This window comes from Silurus aristotelis (genome assembly GCF_946808225.1).
Source record: "Silurus aristotelis genome assembly, chromosome: 24".
Lineage (NCBI taxonomy): Eukaryota > Metazoa > Chordata > Actinopteri > Siluriformes > Siluridae > Silurus > Silurus aristotelis.
The window spans coordinates 18,233,496-18,258,465 of NC_139597.1; the positions used below are offsets into that span (position 1 = coordinate 18,233,496).

The window sequence follows — 24,970 nt, forward strand, 5'->3', positions numbered from 1 at the left end:
TTCAATGTACAAGTAAACATTTTATTCAAATAAAACAAATTCTATACTCAAAACGAATATGGCAGATTAATGAAAAGTGGCACGTGTTTGTTAATAGAGTGCGGTCTGTAAATGCTTTTTTTTTTTTTTTTTTTTGGCTCTGATTTGAAATCAATAAAAACAGTGATTATGATTTCAGCTTTCCATTTCTGACAGGGATCCATCACCTATCCAGCACCTGCTTCATTTGTAAATAATCTCAAATTAAAACATATCAATACATATTCACTATATAAACAAAAGTTTGTAGACACCTGAGTGTAAGCTTTTTGAACATCCCATTTCACATTTAATCCGCTCTTTTGAGAAGATGTCTACATTTTAGATTCCACAAAGGTGTAAATAAAGTAAGATACTGATGTTCTTGAAGGAACAGGGTGCTTTTGGCATCTCAATTCATCCCAAAGGTGTTTAAATTGAGATATATTCAAAGAAACTCAAGGTCTTCCACTCCAGATCTTCACAGAGCTGGTTTTGTGCACAGGGGAAATTGTTATTCTGGAGCAGGTTTGGATTTCCTAGATGTTCTGAAGGAAATTTTTTTATGTTAGAACATCCAAAGACATCCTTCTTTATGGGAACAGTTTGGGGAAGAAGCACAAAAGGCTGGGAAAATCAGGTGTCCCAATACTTTTATCCATATAGTGTTTACAGAGGTACAGATGTGGACGTGTGTTGGTACTTCTTTGAAAAGAAATATAAATAATTGGATTATGTTTCACACAAATACTTGTAAATTTGCTAAAATGCACATAGGACCAGCCGCAATGCTTCCAGGAGAGTGTTGTTTGTCCAGATGAGAGGAAATTTGAGTTGCACATCAGCTATATGCTTAAAGACAACATAAATCGCTGGAAAAAAAAAAACACTTTAACTGCTGTGAAACATCTCGACTACCAAACCATTTTAGGGGCGAAACCTATTTAGAAAGCTCAATCTCAGCTGCAGTTCCCGGGTCCTCCACTAGGATAACGACCCACAACACGGAAAGAACACAATGGCGGACTGTTTTGACGTGGCCTTCTCCAGGAGGCTTCTCCAGATTGAGGTTCTCCAGACAGGTTGAGAAGTCTCACCAAAAGCTTCTTTGTGATGATCAAGTTTGTGTAACGAACGTTTAAAGTGCCATAGTTTGTGTCCTTCTTTTCATTTAATTATTTCAAATGGTGTTGAATACAAATTAAGTCAGATTTGTATTAACCATGGAATAAACAACAAAGGACGTCGATCATTCTGGCATTTTAAGCCACTTTACAGAAAATAGTGGGTTCTACTTTTTCCAACAAATGTGCGTGTATGTATGTGAAGGCAGGTTTAATCTAATAAACATTACAGATTGGCAAATATGAACAAATGATGACAGTAAGCCAAAAAAAAACAAAAAACCCCAGAACTCATTTAGCCTGAAGTGTCTGTACAGAAAACACACACCACCGATCTTTACGTCTGTATAAACCACCGGTGGAGGAGAAATGGTTGTCAGCAATCCTGTGCTGAGAAGATCCTAACCCCCAGGTATGAAGATATCCAATAGTCAGGATGAACATCTGGGCCCATTTATCAGTCATTGAGCTTTTCGTTTAACTCGTCCCTGTTTCCCTGCTCAGTTCCAGCACCAAGGGAAAGGTGTGCAATCTGCATCTGACTTCAGATACACACACAAAAAAAGTTCACTCCACAAGTGATCTGAAACAGTGCAAAGGAAATGAAAGAGAAAGAAATCAGTGTTTTTGTCAATATCTTAGTTCGCAAGTCAGTTTCTATAGACATACAATATTTCGACAGAAGTTTGCGGATACCTGACTATAAGATAAGTGCTTTTTGAATTCCACATTTAGTCCCCGTATCCTGATATAATAACCTCCACTCTTTTGAGAAGATGCTGCTCTAGAGTGTGGCTGTGGAGATTTGTGCTCAGCCACAAGGGTGTTATTACAGTCAGACGGATGAAGAGTGGGGAGTCCATGGGTGCGTTCCAATTCGTCCCAAAGGTGTTTATAGCTCTATAGTGGGCCACTCAGGATCTTCCATGTTAACCCATGACATCCTAAACAATAGAGTGCCTCCGACTTTGTGGTAACAGTTTGGAGATGGAACAAATATAGCAGGGAAAGTTGGTTGTCCCAACGTTTTTTTTTTGTCCATATCATCTGACAAGATCATTTCTAAGACAAATATGATGCAAGTACAACAATTGAATGAGGAAACATCTGAATTTGAAGGGAAATTCCTATAATTAGAGTGTGATACGACCGAACTACAATTCTGATTACGTTTAAATACGCATGGTTCTTCTGGTTTCGATCGCAAGCTCACTGGACTGCAAAGTAGAAACATTCCGATATGGCAACGGGAGGAAAAATAATACGCCACTATCAATTCCAGTTGACATTATTCCCAGTATATTTGTCAGGTCTACTGCAGAGGTTATTAAAGTATAAAGTAACTGCTTTGGAAGCATATGCTCGAAGAATGGGTTTTTGAAGGGTAGTGTTGCAAACACGCAGGCTTTGGGTTTCGCAAAGAAACACGATAACAGCGCCACACTAATGACCGAGGAATGGGATACAATCGCGGGCATAATTCGCAAAATATATCACACAGATATACTGTACGTATGTTCATCTGGAGATCCTGCAAAAGCTAAATCTTGTATCTAGGTTTCCTGAGGACCAACAGGCACAATCCTAGAATTGTGGGGACCTCCTCTCTTGTTTTGGTCCCCACAAAGGGCTAAATCCATGTACACACACTATTTCTGCAGTAACCTGAGAGCACAGACAAAGCCCTCCAACAGAAACATCTGGAGCTATACATACACCTCACACACACACACACACACACACACACACACACACACACACACACACACACACACACACACACACACACACACTTTATTAGACTAGCTTGTGTCAGGGATTTTCAGTTGTGTCTTGCGTTTCAGTTTTTTCCTTCTACTGCTGAAACCTTAGAGCTATAAAAAGGACTGTTTAACTGTTCTGAGTCATTATGTGGGACATGCACTTGGACTGTGTAGTTTTATTTGGTGTATGTGTGTGTGTGTGTGTGTGTGTGTGTGTGTGTGTGTGTGTGTGTGTGTGTGAGAGAGAGAGAGAAAGAGAGAGAAAACAAGAAGGTATGACTAACGGAGAAATTAAATATAAATAATGAAATCACCATAAACACTTCTACAAACTCAAGTTCACAGATGCTTTCCTACATTTATCACTTGAAACAGCACATTCCACCTTTAGCCCCCATTTGCTGTTCTAATAACCTCCATTCTTCTGAGAAGATGTCCCACTTGATTTGTGCTCATTCAGCTGTAAGGGTGGTAATAAAGTACTGATATAAGTAAAGTGAGGAGGGAGGGTGCAGTTGGGGTGTGTTTCAATTCATCCCGAAAGTGTTTAATAGGGTTGAGGTCGGAGCTCTATAGCAGGAGATCTTTCCCTCCAAACCATATCTTCATGGAGGTAGGTTTGTGCACAGGTGCGGTGTCAAGCTGGCACAGGTTTGGGTTAAAGTAAAGGGAAAATTTCATCCTGCCACAACCAACTGTGTAGCTCCAAGTTTGGGGTAACACTTTGGGGAAACACCACATATGGCTAGAATAGTCAGGTGTCCAAATTCTCTTGTCTATATCTTGCTGTAATGCCCTGCGATTCTCTGATGTTACGTTCCCAGACCCACAATCAATCATTGTGGTTGGTATAAACATGGTTTACATGCCAGTAAACAAATATTTGCCCCCTTATATACCTGATATTAGTAGACCCGGCTTTAGATCTTCCACCGCTTGCATGAACCTGAACTGAATGTGTGTATATAGTGTGTGCATTTGTGCGACTGTATGCTCGTGTGAATACCTGCGCATCATTTGTTCTGGTCTCTGATCCTCAGGCATCTCCTCTTCAAAGCCGGCTCTAATTCAGTAAGCGCGCCACTTTGCTCGAAAGCAGGAACATGCGCTTGCAAGCTCTTGTCCCAACTGTGAGTGACCACTTGAGCAAGTGTGTGTGCAGCTGTCAGGGTGATCGTGTGTGTATTCTTTTCGCGTAATTTCGGCGGGATGGATCGCGCGTACGCGTGCTCATCGGCTGCGAGAGCGTCGTTGTCGGCGGCTCCGCCCTTGCTTCCTTCTGATTGGTCGGATTGGGAGTCTGTTTGCTCTGCTGGAAGGGGACAGTTTGCGCCAGGTTCTTGTCCTCCCGAGACATTCTCTTTTACATCCTCCGATTCGGAAAGCGGAGACGAATGTTGGCCGGAGCTTGTTCTTTGATCTGGGTCAGTCTGAACTGTAGGAAGGCATGTTGCGGAGTAAGCGGAGTGAATGGAGTTAGAAGTGGCAACTGCGCTGTTCAATATTATAGATGCTGTGGGAGTGACAACGGATGTTGTGTTGAGTGCTTTCTGTAGAATGATCGAAGCCCGTCTGTTTGAAGAGTCCACCGGGAAAGATACACTTTCAGGGGCTGAATGTGTGAACGTGTGCTTTAAAGTGCCTGTGTAAGATTTAGCGGACATTTGTTGTGCAATTGGATTGTCTTCATCACTCTTCCTGGCCCAAACATTCTCGTGCTCAAACTCGGTCTGCTTACTGTGGTCGAACTCTGTTTCACGTTCCTGCTTCACTTTGCAAGCCACTCTTTGTATCACATGTCGCTCCCTAACTTCTTGTCTCTGGTCGTCTGGCAGGGGAGGAGTAGGACTGGCCTGTGGATGAGCAGGTGAGATTGGGAAAGGGTGCAATGAGAAAGCAACAGAGTATGGGTCTGGAGAGGAAATCTGCTCCGTCTTTACTTTGTGCTCCGCTGAGACGACACTGGTAGTATCCTGAACTTTAGACATCTGTGCTCTTTGTAAATCTTCAGGAGTGACTGAAAATGCATCTCTTCCTGTCCTCTCCTTCTCCTTGTGGTTACGAATAACCCTGGCATGTCCAAAAACCTCTGAGTTCACTGGTATCGGTATAGGAATTGGCACAGGAACAGGGAGAGGGACTACAATCGGATATGGCACCAGGACAGTCGGTTGTGGACATGGCAGACCCAGTGTTGGCATGATTGACGGAATTGGGTGAGGGTAGGCGGAAGCACAGTGCATCATCGAACCCGGATATGGGTGTAAGAGCGGTGGGGGAATCGGCCGAACCATGGGTGTGTGTACCTGCGGAGATGTGTGTGAGGGTCTGTGATGTGGACTGGATCCTGGGTTTCTGGGCCGTGCATGAATAGCTGCCTGGTTAAAGGATGGCGGCTTCTGTATCACCCATGGTTGCTCTACAACAACATGAGGTGGAGGAGTGGATGGCACTGGAGTCCCAGTCCGGAGCTGAGACGAAGCAGAGCTTTCTCTTTCCTTCTGCTGAGCCAAGACAGATGCTCTAACGGAATACACAGATGAAGAGGAAGATGACACAGGTGTGGAAACTTTGGGCGACACTATTTCTTTGCTGTCTCCTTCCATAGAAGGGTTGTTCCATGATTCAGGTGTCAGCAGAGTCTCGCTCTCTCCAGCTGGACGATTCTCGTTTTCTGGATGGCTCGGACTAGAGCCAGATGTTGTAAGTGCAGCTCGGGCCTCATGGTAAAAAATGTCCATTTTGTACTGGTTAAGGCACTTGGTGCTGCAGAACTGCAGTCTGTCATCACCTGCACCCAAGTCAAGGTACTTGGTGTGACGCACGTGTTTGCACCAATCACAGACCTAAAGAATTCAGACGAGAAATGTTAATACTGCTTCAAAGATATTTATAATAATTTTATTCCACAAAAGAAAAAAACTTTTCATTGCAAAAAAAGGTGGAATTTAAAGATGTTTTCTGAGGGTCTCTCCTGTGGGCTGGATCCTGGGATTCGGGACTGTGCATGAATGTTAAAGAATGGGGGCTTTTGAATTACCCATGGTTGTTTTACTACATTAGGCGAAAAAGTAAATGGCATCTGACTGCCATTCTTTAGCTGAGAAGAACCAGAACTCCCTTTTTCATTTTGCTGAGCCAAAAAAAAAAAGTGCTCTAACTGAAGAGGATGATGAAAAGCGTGGGTGGGAATGCCTGTGCTCCCAGCAAACTTAGTCTTTCTTGAGTTAAATGCTTCAAAAACCCTGCAAACTCAATTTTAAACAGGAAGGAATCTTTTAAAAAGAAACTATTTCAGACTTGACCCAGTTGTGACCTTGACCCAGTTTGGATCAATTCCAATATGTATTCAGTTCATCTGTAGTTTAGAGTCATTGATTTACAATGCTAAATCTTGAACAGATGGCTGTATGGTAAACCTCAAAAACCACAAACGCCTTCACCACTCCAACACATTTTTACTGATTATTGACCTCAGGTATGCTAATTCTGCCCAAAATAATAGCGACTACAGATTAGCTACCTAGAATAGCGCATTTTGCAATCTCTATGATGCTTGCTCATAATTGTTAAAAATAAATCATGCCTTGTTTCAAGTCTGGTGCTGTGAAAAAAATGTATGACCCACAATGCTTTACGAGCACTTACTCGTGTGTTGTTCATCTTAAGCATGATCTGAGGTGGCGTTTCCTCTGTTTGGCCAGGAGGCGGAGGAGAAGACTGATCGCTGTGGCGATTTTCATTTTGAGCCTTAAAAGAAAGGGTAAAACATCAACTCACAAGCTACATTTACACAATAATGTGAGCACAGGGCTGGAGAATTTTCATATTCTGGGTCAGTGGGAAGATGTGTGTGGATGTGTGACTACCCACTGTGTGTTACTGCGAGTGTGTGTAAAGTGACTGCTCCAGATTGCAGTAAGCTGATCCTGTGTTGACTGTACCCGGTGCTCTCCCCCGTCTCGCTGGTGTATGGAGTGTGAAACCTGATGCTGTTGCGGTAAAGTATGTGCTGCAAGAGGACACCACTCTCCCCATGGCAGCCCTTACTCCTTCCTCTCAAACAGGCTCTGACTTGATTTTCCATCTCCTTCTTTCCTCCTTTCTTTTTCTTTCTTTCTTTCTTTCTTTCTTTCTTTCTTTCTTTCTTTCTTTCTTTCTTTCTTTCTTTCTTTCTTTCTTTCTTTTTTTTTCTCTCTCTCTCTCTCTCTCTCTCTCTCTCTCTCTCTCTCTCTCTCTCTCTCTCTCTATTTTCTTTTGGATCTTAAATTTTTTTTTCAGCTTGCTTTGTTGTGGAAATATATCTGAGGTGATAAAAAAAATTATATATATATATATATATATTAAAACTTATTAGGCATTTGGTCCGTTTATACAGAAGAAAGCAGACCGGGATTAAAGTGTGTGAATCGGATGTGTATGTGTGTTGGTGAGGTTGGGATCAGCCCATTCCAGACGACTGTGACACTCTGGCGACCCCTTATTAAATGACTCATCAAAGGTGACCTTATATTCAGAAGAGGATTAAGGAGCTCCCCTTGACACAGAGCATGCTTGTGCTGGATGACCGTGGTGGTCATCGAGTAGTCCTGGCAGTCGCATCCACAAGCGTTAAACAGCTGTTAACAGCACTGAACACTGTCAGTCAGCAGAGGCAGAATGCACATAATCTTTATTTACTTACCTGTAGAAGTATTGGGACACCTGACTTTTCCAGCCATATGTGGTTCTTCCACAAACTGTTACCACAAAGTTGACGTAGGACAACTTTGGATGGAGTGGAGTTATATATTCCATTCATTTGAACTAGGAGACCCAAACCGGTTCCAGCATGACAATGCCCCTGTGCACCAAGCCAGCTCAATGGAAATATGCTTTCCATGATTCAGAGTGGAAGTTCTTGAGTTCGCCTATTATAGAGCTACAAATCCTATTGAACAACTTTTAGATGAACTGAAACTCTGACTGCACCTAAAGCCTCACCCCATATATATCTGTGCCTGTCTTTACTAATAGCCTTCTTATCTCCACTTTAAATCTACATGAACTTCTCATAAGAGTGGGGGTTATTATAGCAGTAAATGGGGACTCAATGTGGAATGGGGACTCAATGTGGAATTTGCTCAGGTGTCCTGAGCAAATTTTGTCCAAATTGTGTATTTGAGGCTCACATTAAATGCATGGGCATTTCCCAACCTCTCGAACACACAAACCATACACACATGTACACACCACAAATTATATGGATGGTAATTTTCTATGGTGTCATGCTCAAGTTCACAGGCTAGGACACAACATAAAGACTTCAAACTTCCTATTTTACATTTACAGCGTTTAGTGGATGCTTTTATCCAGAGTGACTTACAACGGAGCATTTACGGTCAAGGGCCTTGCTCAGGGGCCCAGCAATAGCAGCTTATTGGTTGTGCTGGGATTTAAACTTAAGGACCTTCTGATCAAAAGCCCAGCATCTTAACCACTGAGCGACCCTAAAATTAAATCTATATACTAAACCAAGAACTGAACCTGTTTTTTGGTTTAGGACTATTCAGTGGACCCCGCTGCTTTCAACATAAACGATGAAGCCTTACTGATAAATCTCAGCTCAAATATTATATCAGGTTGCTACTGATACTGTTTCGAAATGCCAGGGCTGATTAAAAGCCTCCGCAGAACAGACACTGACCTTGTTGCGTTTAAAGTAGGCTCGTCGGCACATGGCAAAACACTTCTCGCTGCAGAAGCTCTTGAGCTCTGAGCCCATGATCAGAGAGTAGCGTTTAAATCCCTCCTTCTGACACCAAACACACACAATCTGAACATTCTGCTGCTCATCCACTGCAAAAGACAAATAGGCAGACAAACAGATAGACAGACAAAGTTAAATTACAAATCCATACCTGTGACGCTATACATATTTTCATTTACAATTGGGGGATATTTGGTCACAACACTTGACCACACCTGCAGATGGTTTGATGAGCGGCACCACGACGTGGGTGCTGTGCAATTCCTTCATGTGAGGAGAGAACGAGGACGACGAAGGTGAAAGGGGTAAGCCTGTAGATTCTTTTACCCCGTTTTTAGCCGGGGCGGAGGAGCCAGAGTCCAGTTTGCTCTCGATTCCTCCAGGCTTTGGATCGGAATTCTCTAGAAAGGAAAATAAATAATTGTGAACTGACAACCTGGCTAGTGAAATTACCTAGCAAGCTTAATTGTGTTTATACACAGAAAATTTGATCTTACTCAATGCTGGAAAAGCATATGATTTCATTAGTATCTAAGAATCCTGAAGCAAAAAAGCAACTATACTGGTGAGACTATATTATCCCTATGTGTTCGGTGGCCTGGAAAGGGGGCTGTGTTCCAGGGTCCATTCCTGAGTTTCTGGGTTCCGGATCCACTGCAACTGTGACCATTGTCAAGTGTTGAAGATGAACGCATGAATGAAATGTTTTAGTTTTGAATTAAACTCCTTTTCATAAAAGTGCAATGTTAAAAATGTCACTTAAATATCCTAAACTTTAAAATCTGAAATGAAAGCTGCATTAGATGCAAAAACTCTTTTAACCAGTAAAAATATCTTTAATTTTGTGCCAAATTTATCTAATATAGTTTCTGCTATAAGGCTACAGTTGACCAAATATAAGATTAATAAATCTACTTGTTGAATAAAAATAAGTCTAAAAGAACAAAACTCTCCATGTTCTCTGGATGGCTAGGATGGTATAAACCCTACCAAACAATGGTATACACTTTCCCATGGATGGTATACTCTTCCACAAGGATGGTATACATTCCCCCAAGGAGGTCATACACTTCTCTAAGGATGGTTTACATTCCCCCAAGGATGGTATACACTCCCTTAAGGATGGTATACACTCCCCCAAGGATGGTATACGCTCTCTAAAAGATGGTATACACTCCCCAAGAATGAAATACACTCCCCTAAGGATGGGATACCCGCTCCCACAGCTAGTACGCCCTCAATCAAGAATAGGACACCCTTGATCAAGGATTGTCCACCCCCTCTTAAAGATGGTATAACCTACATTATATAAACAAAACTATTGCTTTCTGGTTCCGTTAAATTGTGTTCTTCTTCAAACTGTTACCACAAAGTTGGAGGCACCCAATTATATAGGTCATATCTTGCTGCAGTAACAGAAAACTTTCTCTTCAATGCATCTAAGAGACCCAAACCTGTTCCAATGCCCCTGTGCACAAAGCCAGCCCCATGAACATGGGTTGGAGTGGAAGATCTTGAGTGGCCTGCTATACACCTCTGCACCCAAGGCCTCTCCAACTCACCTACATCAGTACCAGAATTTAGTAATGTCCTTGTGGCTAAATTATCTCCACAAGCACACTCAAAAATCAAGTGGAACAACTTCCCAGAAGAGTAGAGGTTGTTATTACTGCAAACAGGGGTTTAAATTTGGAATGGGATGTGCAGAAACCTTCGTCCAAGTAGGGTATCTCAAGGATGGTATGCACTTTCCTTACACTTGGGGTTGGTAGGGAAGAGGGACAAATGCCCAGAAGATTTAGAATGCAGTGAAGAGGTTTTCTATAGCTACAGTCATACCCAGGCATACAATGAATGAAGGAAGTTTTAAATACAGTTCACTATAGTATTATAGTCACTTATTTAGGCTATTCAGAACTTTTCCCCTTCATGTATATCTCACAAAGAAAGCCCAGCAGCATCTCTACTTCCTGAGAAAGCTGAGGAAAGCTCATCTCCCTCCCCCCATCCTAACCACGTTCTACAGAGGGACCATTAAGAGCATCTTGAGCAGCTGCATCACTGCCTGGTTTGGAAACTGCACCGTCTCCGATCGTAAGACCCTACATACAGAGGATAGTGAGGACAGCCGAGATCACCCGACAGCATTGTGGACGACCGCACACACCCATCACACACACTCTTCATCAGGGAAGCGGTTCCGAAGCATTCGGGCCGTCACATCCAGACTGTGCAACAGTTTCTTCCCTCAAGCTAGCATGGCTTCTCAACACAGAACTGAACTGAAACTCTCACACACACACACAACTGTGTGACTGATCTGTACAACCCAGACTCAACACACACTCGTACTCACTTCACACATCCGTGTGTTTAGTACAACTCATATTACATCACTTCATTACTACAAACTGTTTACATGCCTTTTTTTGGATTGCTGCTATTGCTCTTTTGCACAACATTTTGTTTAAATTTTTTGTTACTTACAATGTTCACGTTACGTCTTTTACACACTGCTGGTTTACTGGCGGCGCTGTTTTGTATTTGCCGTTTTGTGTACAGTCAAACCCCATTGTACGAGCATAATTCATTCTTGAAAATTGCTCGTAGGTCCATTTGCTCGTACGTTCGAACTGATTTTCCCCATAGGAATGAATGTAAAAGTGATTTAATCCATTCCGAGATCTCATTCGATCACTTATTTCTGCACTTAAAAAGTATTTGTAGCCTATTTTAACAAACAAATACACCGCAAATTACCATAATGTAAACATAATTTAACACTGACTCATGTGATAGTGGTTGATTGCGAGTGTGAGACGCACAACACGCTCCTAACCTTCTTGGTTTTCATGGTAATTCTATTTACTTTCGTTTTCACAGCACCATCACTGAGTTTCTTGACACATTTTTCAAGATTTCTAGTAAAATAAAACTATAAAACTAAAAAAAGTTACGTTTTTGCTGCACTGAACAATGAGAGCGACCGAGCGATACGTCATCAACTAAGCGACTGATTCTTCCCTCCGCCGAAAACGGGGAACCGACAGCGTGGGTTTGCTCGTGCCTTCGAAATTTGCTTGTGAAACAGGGTACAATTTTGCGAGTGAGGTCGCTCGTATCTCCGTTTGCTCATACTATCAGTTGCTCGTACAGCAGGGTTTTACTGTATTTGTCTTACACTGTCTCATGTTGTCTTGCACTCTCTTGTGTTTTCTTGCACTGTCTTGTGTTGTCTTGCACTGTCCTGTATTGTCTTACACTGTCTTGTGTTGTCTTGCACTGTCCTGCATTGTCTTGCACTGTCCTGTATTGTCTCGCACTGTCCTGCATTGTCTTGCACTGTCCTGTATTGTCTCGCACTGTCCTGTATTGTCTCGCACTGTCCTGTGTTGTCTTGCACTGTCCTGTGTTGTCTTGCACTGTCCTGTATTGTATTACACTGTCTTGTGTTGTCTTGCACTGTCCTGTATTGTCTTGCACTGTCCTGTATTGTCTTTGCACTGTCTTGTGTTGTCTTTGCACTGTCTTGTGTTGTCTTTGCACTGTTTGCACTAGGTTGCACACGATGCACTTTATGTGGCGAGGACACTAGTCCTTAGCCCTGTGTTTTCTCTGATTGTTGTTGTATGTAGCACCAGGGTTCAGGAGGAATGTTGTCTCATTTCACTGTGTAATGCGTCAGCTATATATGGTTGAAATGACAATAAACTTCACTTGTGATGGAGAACTGATTGTATCCTGCACCAGTACAGTATTTAGGACAGCTAAATATCACTTGTGCATACACAGTAATACAACTGGTGGTCCAGAATTCATTAAGGGCCCCTAAAACTGAAAGCAAGAGCCAAATCCTACTGACATGGAATGATCTAAAAGTTTGGGAGTCAATGGGAACATTCTTGTATAACATAAACCTCATTTCAAAGCCCAAGTCAGTGTGTAATGTATCTGTATACTTACAGGTGTGTGTTTGTGTGTGTGTGTGTGTGTGTGCTCTTACCTTTAAGCACAGATACTTGGTGCCGTCTGGCTCTGCCATTGTGGCTCCTGATGTCGGCGGCCTCCGAGTCCTGCAGGTCAACTTTATCATATCCGTACCATCCCAGCAATTCATTCATTGTGCTCTCTGCGAAGCTCTGTCACACACACATACACACAATTGGTAATTGGTGATCTCTGACCATAGTATGGAGATTTAGTGAAATCTATACGCTATCCCATGCTCCATTTGCGGCCCACAAAATTTGACTGAAAAATGATGCAGCCGCAAGGAGAAAAAAAAAAAAAAAAACCCACGTTCTGAATCAGTCTTTGTTATTTTATTCTAAATGGTCTGACATAAAATCTGGCCAAACACTCCAGAGACCTCTCGCTCCCTCGCTTGTTTTCTCTGTTTGAGATTACAGAGGTGGGTAATTTGATTCATAGTTAGGTGAAATCCGAGGAGGACACAGAACACCACAGCTGAGTTTGTGGGCTTCCCAGAAATCCCCCACCTTCTTCGCCTCATGTCCCCCCACTCCTCCGGTTCCCCGTTCCCTCTCTCCTTCTCATCTTCTCCATTTTCCCTGAAGGATCTGATTCCATTCCCCCCCCCCCCCCCCCCCATGTCTTCCTTCCTTTCCACTCCTCTGGTTGCTTTTAAAGCTCTCCCTTCACTCATCTCTCTCCGAGCGCTCGCAACCAAAACAAACAGTCGCCGGAGAACACTGGTTCACTCTCTGCTCGCTCGCTCTCTTTCTTCTCTCTCGCTCTCTGTGTTACCTGACTCTTCAGCCCTTCTCGGGTTTCACTCTTTCTCTCAAAAACAGCCAGGATGCATGAGAACAGGGGGAGATTCTCGAACGAATGGCATATCCGTTACGTCCACTACTCCGTCATTCGATCCGCAAACAGGCCTGCCCATAAAACTGCAACTGTATGTTTGTGTGTGTGTGGTGGTGGTGGTGGTGGGGGGTTTAGAAGCTGGGCATGGATCGTATATTTATATATATCGTTTTCTTTTTTCTTTTCTGAGACGGATAAATTAAGTGGACTGGGTGTGCAGGCTGACTGTTATGCAGCTTGATTACATAAAAAAAGACGCCCCATTTTTTCCCCCTTCGATCACACCAAATCTGTGCATATTGTTTTACTGTTTTCTCATTAGTAGGAGGTTGGTCTTTTTTTTTTTCTCCACCCCCCCTTTCAACCCCTGCAGTTGAGTCTTCTGTGCAACTCAGACAAACATCTGCTTATTGAGAATGAGAAAGAGAAAGACTGGCCGAGCTTCATCCCAAAATCCAAAGCAGTTGTGGCCAAAGGCAACAAAACCCACCGTGACCCCCACTTGCGCCCCGGCAACGCTTACATCAGGATCGTGTACGGTTTCCCATGTTTGGATTAAAATTAGTTAAGTCGCAACCCTACACCCGCCGGCTCCATGGATATCATGTGCGGTGATCCAAAATCGCTCGCACAAAGAGACTTGTGCCCGGTTTCCTCCCACACGGACATGAAAAACCGCTCATGTCTCTCACGCAGATAGCTCTCAATGTACAATCCGGTGCGGCCATGGAAAAGTCAACACAATGGTCCTTTGGAAAGCTGAAGGCATACGGCGTTCTTACATCTGTGTCCGACTTGACGAGAGCAATGTGTAGAAAGAGGAAAGGGGATAGTTGTGGAAATGGTTCCCATGTCTGATCATCTCCAGATTAAAAATGCATAACAGGGTGTTTGAACTGACACTCAAATACTATACACAAGTTAAACACCAGATCCCGACAGCCTACAAATGACCTTATAGTATTTACTTGTATCCAGATCGTATCACAGGTGTTTTTGTTTTCTTCTTCATCGCCTGAATGTACTTTATGTACAGTATAGAATGACCTCAAGACCACCAGGTTACACAGTAAAATCCCTGATGTGGAATCAGACACCTATTAGTGTTAAAGTAACTCTTTATTTGAAACGTGGTAAACCAGCCGAACACGCATATACACTCTATTCTCAACTCTCAACCGCTGGCGCACATCTGGCAAACTGCTGCGCATCATTCCACTTGCGTTCCAGACAGACTACAAAATCATTAACCCCTTTCTAATGCCAGGACCTGAAGCTCCTAAACGATACACCTCACCACAAACCCGACATTGTTGGAGAAATCAATCAGCATTAGAGAAATCAGCACCAATCCAGGACGCGCGCGTCACGAAGGCGACCCTGACGGGCGCTCCCGAATCACCTAAACGTGAACGCACGTCAAACCCCCCCTTGTACCTTCATCTCCTGGCTGACCTCGCGCTTGACGGGATGAGCGGGCTTCCTGCTGCGCTTGCTTTCTGGTGGTCTTCCTTTCTCCATCTTTGGCATCGTTTTTGTGAATGCGAGAAGGACGCGGCGCCTCGCGAGCGTTCACGGTGTGGGAGCCAGAGGCTGTGCGCGCTCACGCGGCCTCGGAACGCGCAACACGGAAAAATGCGCGCACGCGAAGCGGAAGGCGGGGTTTTATGTTATGTAACCCAACACCTGGAACCCATTCAGCTCCTGCACCCTTCCTCTGACTCTCCAAGTTCTGCAGATGAATTTTAATTTCTGAAGCCAAGGGCTTGAGTGACTCTACGCTCAAAATAATCCTCATCTGCTCTTATTTACGCAGCAGAAACAGACACTGGGCGGCCAAAAGTATGCGGACACCCATGTGTGGTTCTTCTCCAAACTGTTGGCATGGAGAACCACAAAACTGTAAAGGAGGCTTGTGTGGAGTTTGGATTGAAAAAGTTTCTCTGACCTCATCCCTACTGACCACCTATGGAATGAACACACTCAACCCCTAGATATCCTCAACATCTGTGTCTGATCTAATGCTCACTAATTTCCCAGCCATGCCCCCAAATAAAGCTTCAACAACCATATGTTTATATAATGAGCAAGTGTCCACATACTTTTGTCCACTACATCAGAATGCAAAGTTGGTTTCTGGTGTTTGAAGCAATCCACAGACTGAGCAGCGTGATTCCAGAACAACAGATCGAATATCGGACCACCTCCATAGCTTTGAGATTGAGATCAGATTGCAGTTACACTATACAGGCAAAACTTTGTGGACACCTGGGCATAAGATTCGTTTGTGATTTTTGAACCTCCTCCACATTCAGTCCTCAATTTGCTCTTATAGTAACCTTCACTTCTCTGGTAAGATGTTTGGCTAGATTTTGGATTGTGCTTGTGGAGATTTGGACTCATTCATGTACAAAGCTGTTAGTAAAATCATTGTTCATCATTGATGTAGGTGAAGTGAGGAAGCCTGGGGTGCAGTCAACGTTCCAATTCATCCCAAAGTTTTTTGATAGGGTTTCGAGCTCTATAGCAGGCCACTTCAACTCATGAAAACAATATCTTCATGGAGATATCAACCCATGTCAACCATAATCTTCATGCTGGAGAAGGTTCGGGTCTCTTAGTTCAAGTGATAAGGAAATTGGATGTAAAAGACATCCTATACAACTGTGCGTCTCCAAGTTTGATAACAATTTGAGGAAGAACCACGTAAGTCAGCTTTTTTCATGCTAGAACTTCATAAACGTGTAGCTCAACGGAGATTTGCTGCCATCTAGTGGTCACTTTTAATAGACAGGGATTTGTTTGAATGTTTAGAGGTATTTTTTTATAAATTTATGAAAAAATATAATCCAATAAATAAAAGACATTTATTACATTCGGACATTGATTTAATCAGCATGACAAATTGTGCTCGAAGAGTGAAACATTTCACCATTTTTACTACAAAAAGAAAAAAAAGAAAGAATGAATTTAAATGAATCTGAATTCCAGATGGCTTCTTAACCAACCAAATCCATAGCACACTACATAAGAAGTGTTATCTTATACCTAACCTAGTGCACCTATGTAGGGAGGGAGGGACTGATTGGGATTGAGCCCATTATACGTCACTAGTCCAATGAGGTTATAAAGAATGTGAACATCCTGCTTTGAGTCACTTTGGAAGTGGATAGAAGCAGAGGGATCTTCTTCATGAAATGATGGCTCACTTTACAGCAGTGCATCTTGGGTTAATATTTTTCCTGACCTGTTTAACATCCCAGGTATGAATTCTTCTTCTTCTTCTTCTTCTTCTTCTTCTTCTTCTTCTTCTTCTTCTTCTTCTTTTTCTTCTATTAATTTTTATTGTAATGATAATGATGATGAGATCAGTGAAGTTACACTGGACATAACAATTGATTATTTCTATGTATATATTAAATAAGATGAGACAATGACAAGACTTCAAACTCGAACAAATGAATACAGTTTATTTAATTTACTATAACAATTATTGCCCATGACTTGAGGAAACATTACAGGCTAGGTATTAACAAAAAAACAAACAAAAACAAACAAAAAACACTATATTTATTTTAGGTAGTGTTACATCGTCACAACATTGGTGTCCAACGTCCTCATCCTCGTCCTCTTAGCATTATTAAATAAATAATTCACCTCCGCCATATCCCGTGTCCCGCACGAAGGTCAGGTGTCTCCAAAAGCTGCTATAGAAACCCGACGCTCCTTTTATCCATTATCTTGATTGAGAAGGTGTACAAAAGGAGGCGTAGGTCATAATACGGCGTTCGGTCAAAAGTATTAGAAGACTGGAATTTTTTCGGCCACGTGCGGTTCTTCCTCAAAACCGATCCAAAAAGTTGTAGGACGTCTTCTTGATTTCATACTTCAGATGTGATCGTAAGATGAAACGGCGAGCAAACGTTTGGAAAAATGTGCCATTGCTGCTTTATTATTGTCCACTGACTGTATGGACAAAAGTTCTGCGTAGATGTTCCACCAGATTTTGTGGAGATTTGTGCTCATTCAGCCACGAGGGCGTTTTTAAAGCCAGGTACTGATGTAGGGTGATGAGGCCTGGGTTGGAATCAGTGTTCCAATTAATCCTGATAAGGCTCAAGATCTTTATATCTTCATGGAGCTGGCTTTGTGCACAGGAGCATTGCCAGGCTCGTTTTCTAGTCCAAGTGAAGGGAAAATTTCATGCCGCCGCAGCCAGAAACATCTGATATTCTGCATCCAGCTGGGGGGAGAAACCACAACTGGCTGGAGAAGTCTGGTGTTCCAATACTTTTGTCTATAGAGTGTTTAATTATTAGTATTCACTATATTATATGAATAGTCCAATCTGATAGGTCAAATGGTCTTGATTTTTCCACGTCTTTCAGTAAGCATTCATGGGAACGTTTTTGGAGGACACTTTGATTTGATTGGAAACCTGTCCAATCAAATGACCTCAAACCGCTTAGATTTAAATATGGATCGCTAACACAGATGAATCGATGCTCTACGTTTATACTTTATTTTTGTCTTCAAATGCTCAACACAGGGCAGTGTAACACTCTTCACCTGCCCTCCTCCACGTTCAGTTTTCAAAGACGCCAGAAATTGCTAATTGCTAAAATTGGCTAATTCTGCTATTTGCTAATTAGCCACTGAAATTCTCAGGATCTCAAAATCTCTGTAGGATAGCATCTGCAAAATATGCTTTTCAGTACATAGTTGATCACTGCGGTGGCGCATCGGCAACCCTGTCGCTCGAGCTAGATCGTTTCCTCCGCTATCAAGACCCTGAGATATTTCCTTTAACCTCAGCATTTTTGGGAAAGCATGCAAACAAACATTGTGCCCTCAGACAACGCTTCAAGAATTTCGAATGAAGACGATGCCAGTGTTTGCTACGGAACAAATCTGTGTTGCCTACGTGATGATGATGATGATGATGATGATGATGATGATGATGATTAAGTGGCTTTGGCCATGTCTGTCTAAATCTACAGGATACACTATATAAACAAATCAGATCAGATTCATATGTGCTTTTTGAACATCCTGTTCCATACTGATACGCCATGTTTTGCTGTTATAATAACCTCCACACTTCAGGATGCTCCACTAGATTTTGGAGTGTGGGCATGGAGATATGTGCTTCTTGAGTTGAGGGTTGTGGTCAGAAGCTCTGCAGCAGGCCAATGAAGATGTTCACTCCATCCCATGTAAAGCATATCTTCCTGGAGCTATTTGAGGATTTGTGCAGAAGGGCACTGTCATGCTTTTGGGTCTTTGGGTCAATATTTTTACAAAATGTTATGTTCTCTATAGGTGGTGTCTCAGGTCACACAGTCTTCGAACGGGACTGCAGCGAACAGCACAGTCAGCAGCCCCAACAGCACTTTGGCAACGGCCCGCATCACGACCACTCCGGCCGGCGCCGCCTACCAGCTGCAACCCAGCTCCGTCTTTATGCTGATATCCGGAACCATCTCGACCATGCTACTTCACCACCGCTGTAACTGGTGATCGTCCACCATCTTTCACCCGAGCGTCACCCATAAACGAACAAAGTGCTATTCCACAGCAATTCCACATTAATCCCACCGAACCCCCTCTGGATTACATCTGCGATGTTTCGTGAAAGAGGAAGAAAATTGCTGTTGCTGGAGGAGAGAAAGTGATCATGCTATTCTTTTAGTGAAATAGTTCGCAGTAGTGTCGGAATGTATAATGAGTGGTGGGATGTATCTTTCGCTCTCTCTTTCTCTGGAAAAATCACATAACTGTTATGTAATAGATTTATTATATTCTTCTTTTTTTTTTTTTTTTTTACAGAAATCATACCATGTGCCCAATTTGCTAATGTTAATGAAGCAATGAGGGTTTTGATTTCATTGGAAATGCTTCTTCTAGTGCTTTCTGATATCACAATCAAAATATGCAAATGCAATATATTTCAAACGCGCTTGTAATGCAGATATTTCTAGGTATCATGATGCTAACTGGACTGTAGATGTGTAGCCATGGAAAGGGACTGGGATTGGGGTGTTGGAATTTATTTAGTAAAATTGGCTTTATTGGTTTTAAAAAAATGCAATAAATGAACTTGTATGGGAACTCCTAAACAACTAGTCATTTATTTATATATATTACATACTATATACTTTATAGAAGTACAGTTTATTATTAGATTGGGATGCGCTTTTCTGTGATTTGTGTTCATTCAGCCAGTTTAGTAAATTTAAAGACTGATGTAGGAGAGGGAGATCAATCAGGCCTGGGGTGCAGTCAGCATTCCAATTCATCCCAAAGGTGTACAAAAGGGTTTATAGCTCTAGAGGAGGCCACTCAAGATCTTTCACTCCATTTATATCTTCATGAAGCTGACTTTGGGTCTCCTAGTTGAACCACATATAGCTGGAAATATCAGGTGTCCCATTACTTTTGTCTGTATAGTGTGTATATATATATATATATATTTATACACACAAACACAATATACAGACAAAAGTAATGGGACACCTGATATGATACCACGTTTGGCTAGAAATATCAGGTGTCCCATTACTTTTGTCTGTATAGTATATATGTATGTATTAACCTTTAATATTTTTATTTTTATTATTATAATTTTTTTTTACAGGCAAGTCATTAAGAATGTATATATGTATATATATATATGGGATGAATTGGAATGCTGACTGCACCCCCAGGCCTCTTCACCTCTCCTACATCAGTTTCCTAGTCAATTGATTTTTTCTTTTTCATGCAAAGGTCTTCTAAACATCACCTGAAACAGCAGCACCTAAAAAGAAACGTGTGTGTAACCCCAAGCGATAAACAGACCGAGGACAGTCACATGACCGAAACCCCCGAATGTGCTGAATGGGCATAACCGTAAATCAGTTGCACACGGATGACTGAAAAGGTGACAAGAAAAGAATAGAGAAATGAGTAATGGAATCAGGCGGGTGTTAAAAGAATAACAGAGGGGATAAACGCATGCATTGTGGGTCTTGTGTTGAACAGGATGCCCACGGTGCTGGCAAATATTTCAACAGTGAGTAAACCAAAGTATGGAGTTGGAGATGAATCTGGTCGGAGAAGCAGCTGGAATAAACGGATTTAGAGAATTAATGCGTGTTTGAGTCTCTATGGTCACTTTGATGCCTAATGGTGTGATTCCTGGTAAATTTATTTATATCAAAATATACATATGAAGTAAAAGGTTGTATAATCCAAAAGTTTTTGGCCACCTGACCATAAGATTATAATTTTTTTACATCCCATTCCACATTTAGTTCCCATTTTGTTGTCATATTAACCTCCACACCTCTGAGAAAATGAGATGTTGTGGTGAGGTGAGAAGGCCTGGGGTGCATTCGGTGTTCTATTTCAACTGAAAGGTGTTTAGTAGGATTGCAGTCAGAACTTTACAGCAGGCAACACAAGAGCTTCCATTCCAAACCATAAAAAACCTCCATGAAGTAGCCTTTGTGCTCAGGAGCATCGTCATGATGGGACAGGTTTATAGGTCATTTAATGATCTATATATTTAAAATGGTCCTCTTGAAGCATTGCCTGTAAGCTACTCTGTAAACCCTGACGGTAAATAAATGATGAGATATCACTTTTCCTGAACACCAGGAGATGTTTAACTCAGTGTTTTGATGCGTATTAGTAGTATGAATAAGCCAGAGAAAAATTTGTAACCACAGATGTTGCTTTGAAAAGGATTTATCCTGCTGGCGTCTGATGAGCTCTGATGACCTGTGCAAGCTCATGGTTCTGGAAGCTGGTAAAAGTGCAGACCAGGCTGATTTGTTTAGGTTTGGGAACCCGGTGAAGCCTACTGTTTTAGTTTATTTCCGTCTGTGTATTTTATATATATACAGTGAGGAAAATAAGTATTTGGACACGCTGCTATTTTGCAAGTTCTCCCACTTAGAAATCATGGAGGGGTCTGAAATTGTCATCGTAGGTGCATGTCCACTGTGAGAGACATAATCTAAAAAAAAAAAAAAAGAAATCACAATGTATGATTTTTAAACTATTTATTTGTATGATACAGCTGCAAATAAAAATTTGTTTGTCATCTAGCAAGCTTAGCTTTTTATGTATGTTAGCAAAACAGTGGCTAATTATTCCAGATTGATTCCCCTTATATAGATAGATAGATAGATAGATAGATAGACAGATAGACAGATAGATAGATAGATAGATAGATAGATAGATAGATAGATAGATAGATAGATAGATAGATAGATAGATAGATAGATAGATAGAAACAGACAGACAGACAGACAGACAGACAGACAGATAGATAGAATAAACAGAGACAGACATATAGATAAAATAAACAGAGACAGACATAGATAGATAGATAGATAGATAGATAGATAGATAGATAGATAGATAGATAGATAGATAGATAGATAGATAGATAGATAGATAGATAGATAGATAGATAGATAGAAACACACACACTGACAGACAGACAGACAGACAGACAGACAGACAGACAGACAGACAGACAGACAGATAGAATAAACAGAGACAGACAGATAGATAAAATAAACAGAGACAGACATAGATAAATAGATAGATAGATAGATAGATAGATAGATAGATAGATAGATAGATAGATAGATAGATAGATAGATAGATAGATAGATAGATAGATAGATAGATAGATAGAGTGAGGAAAATTATCATGTGACCCTGCTGGCGGTCTTTAATATTGCACCTGGTGATCTGCTTCATTCCAGAGTTCATCCCACAGGTGTTCAGTGGGGTTGAGAATGTCAGGGCTCTGTATGTGTCCTTATCGCCAGGTGTCCACAAACTTTTGCTGTCGGATTAAAAGAACAATGCTGAAACCTCATGGTGTTAACGCTGTTCACTTGTTTGCCAGGGCTGTGAAACCTAATACGGAGTGAGATCAGTTACAGGAACAACACGCCTTTCAAAGTCCCCCTGTTCTGCCAATACAAAAGCAAATGACATCACACCTTTATGTATATACCATGCCGTATGTACACATAATTGTTCGCGTGTGTTTATCTTAGGTCATGTTACTCCAGATATATTACATGTAGAGTATCACAAGTCAAAGTCATGTTCTGAGAACAATACCGTCGGCAAACAACAAACACAGGGAACACCGACTGTAAACAACCGAAAGAAAACGAATAAATATTATTCACCAGCACCTGCACTGGATGATGAATCAGCCTAATGCTCAGGTCCTGTTTTTAATGAATTTAAATTATTTTTATTATTTATATTGTTTATTACATTTTTTATGAGCGATGAGTGTAAATAAAATGTAGGGCTACGGGGAAATTGCCAAGCAGCTTGGTGAAAAAAGGTCCACTGTTGGAGCAATCATTAGAAAATGGAAGAAGCTAAACATGACTGTTAATCTCCCTCGGACTGGGGCTCCATGCAAGATCTCACCTCGTGGGGTCTCAATGATCCTAAGAAAGGTGAGAAATCAGCCCAGAACTACACGGGAGGAGCTGGTCAATGACCTGAAAAGAGCTGGGACCACCGTTTCCAAGGTTACTGTTGGTAATACACTAAGACGTCATGGTTTGAAATCATGCATGGCACGGAAGGTTCCCCTGCTTAAACCAGCACATGTCCAGGCACGTCTTAAGTTTGCCAATGACCATTTGGATGATCCAGAGGAGTCATGGGAGAAAGTCATGTGGTCAGATGAGACCAAAATAGAACTTTTGGGTCAAAATTCCACTAAACGTGTAAACGGGCGACTGCACTGTATTAAGGAGAGGATGGTCGGGGCCATGTATTGCGAGATTTTGGGGAACAACCTTCTTCCCTCAGTTAGAGCATTGAAGATGGGTCGAGGCTGGGTCTTTCAACATGACAATGACCTGAAGCACACAGCCAGGATAACCAAGGAGTGGCTCTGTAAGAAGCATATCAAGGTTCTGGCATGGCCTAGCCAGTCTCCAGACCTAAACCCAATAGAGAATCTTTGGAGGGAGCTCAAACTCCGTGTTTCTCAGCAACAGGCCAGAAACCTGACTGATCTAGAGAAGATCTGTGTGGAGGAGTGGGCCAAAATCCCCCCTGCAAACCTGGTGAAAAACTACAGGAAACGTTTGACCTCTGTAAATGCAAACAAAGGCTCCTGTACCAAATATTAACATTGACTTTCTCAGGTGTTCAAATACTTATTTGCAGCTGTATCATACAAATAAATAGTTTAAAAATCATATATTGTGATTTCTGGATTTTTTTTTTTAGATTATGTCTCTCACAGTGGACATGCACCTACGATGACAATTTCAGACCCCTCCATGATTTCTAAATGGGAGAAATGGGAGAACTTGCAAAATAGCAGCGTGTTCAAATACTTATTTTCCTCACTGTATATATTATTAGGGCTGTCATTATGAACACATTATTAACGCAAATTCATTTTAACAACACAAATTTTATTAACGTGCAATTAATGCAGCACGTATTTGTGATTAACCATTTTTGTTAACGATTAAAATAAAACTATAAAAGAGGCAAAAATGAAACCTTCAATTCAACACGCATTTATTCACAAAGTCCTTTCTTTACTTGGATATAAAAAAAAAATGTAATCACTAAACATTTGTTTTACTCAAATCGATCGCCCAAATCCGCCATGATGCACACATCCGGCAATTAAAACCGCCCGTGTGGAAACAAAAGTTTCGTTTGGTGCCCTGATGATTTTCGTAATTTAAAACACCATCATTACTTTCAGTTTCTGTTGATTACTTTCAAACATTTACAAGACTATTTTTGTCTTCATGCTCTATGTTGACTTTGATTTCACTAACAATAAACATACATCTGCATAAAGCATCGATATTTGTCCATGGCAATGTTGATTAAAGTATTAAAAACTTATTAAAAGTATTTATTTAAGATACATTTACAACAGTGAAAAATATGTGATTGAGTTGCGATTAATCGCCAGTTGACTTATGACAATCATGCGACTAATCACAAATAAGTGTATGCAGAAATAAGTAGAACAGTTAAGCAGATGATATCTTTAGAAAATTAAATATTAAATGTATAAAACACACACACACACACACACACACACACACACACACACACACACACACACACACACACACACACACACACACACACATATCTGTATTAACCAAATGGGGTCTAACAAATGTATAATGTTATTTAATTCAGTTTAATCAATATAATAAAAAAAGTGTATTGCATTGCATTTGATTTATTCAATTTTATTTAAAAAGAAAAATTCTAAAATATTATTTTGTATATTATTTAACAAAGCACACACACACACACACACACACACACACACACACACACACACACACACACACACACACACACACACACACACACACATATATATATATAAAATTGTTAAATAATATATAAAATAATATTTTAAAACATTAAAAAAATATATAGAGAATTAATTATTAGGTTATTAA

At 41.3% G+C, this 24,970-nt stretch overlaps 1 protein-coding gene and 1 long non-coding RNA gene across 6 annotated transcripts in view; one reads left to right on the forward strand and one right to left on the reverse strand.

Annotated features, from left to right (window-relative positions):
• sobpb (sine oculis binding protein homolog b) lies at window positions 1-15,284 on the reverse strand. 4 transcript variants are annotated; one of them, XM_083528913.1, is made up of 7 exons: window positions 14,922-15,284; window positions 12,658-12,793; window positions 8,870-9,055; window positions 8,592-8,743; window positions 6,554-6,655; window positions 3,912-5,751; window positions 1-1,725 (listed from the first exon to the last, which is right to left on the reverse strand). In XM_083528913.1, exons 1-6 carry the CDS (start codon window positions 15,012-15,014, stop codon window positions 3,919-3,921), a joined length of 2,502 nt encoding a protein of 833 aa, XP_083385039.1. In that variant the 5' UTR covers window positions 15,015-15,284; the 3' UTR covers window positions 1-1,725; window positions 3,912-3,918. The 4 variants fall into 4 exon arrangements, with proteins under 4 accessions (XP_083385039.1, XP_083385040.1, XP_083385041.1 ...); XM_083528914.1 differs by having other exon boundaries at window positions 14,940-15,105; XM_083528915.1 differs by lacking the exon at window positions 14,922-15,284 and adding an exon at window positions 13,422-13,540.
• A 1,335-nt stretch (window positions 15,285-16,619) lies between these two features.
• The window catches only part of LOC310719221, a 74,138-nt gene continuing 65,787 nt past the window's right edge, over window positions 16,620-24,970 (forward strand). The window contains exons 1-2 of one of the 2 annotated variants that reach the window (XR_014531385.1): window positions 16,620-16,747; window positions 18,807-19,595. This is a non-coding gene — a long non-coding RNA (uncharacterized lncRNA). Of the gene's footprint in view, window positions 16,748-18,806; window positions 19,596-24,970 lie in introns of those variants that run through there. The other variant, XR_014531386.1, reaches the window with a different exon arrangement.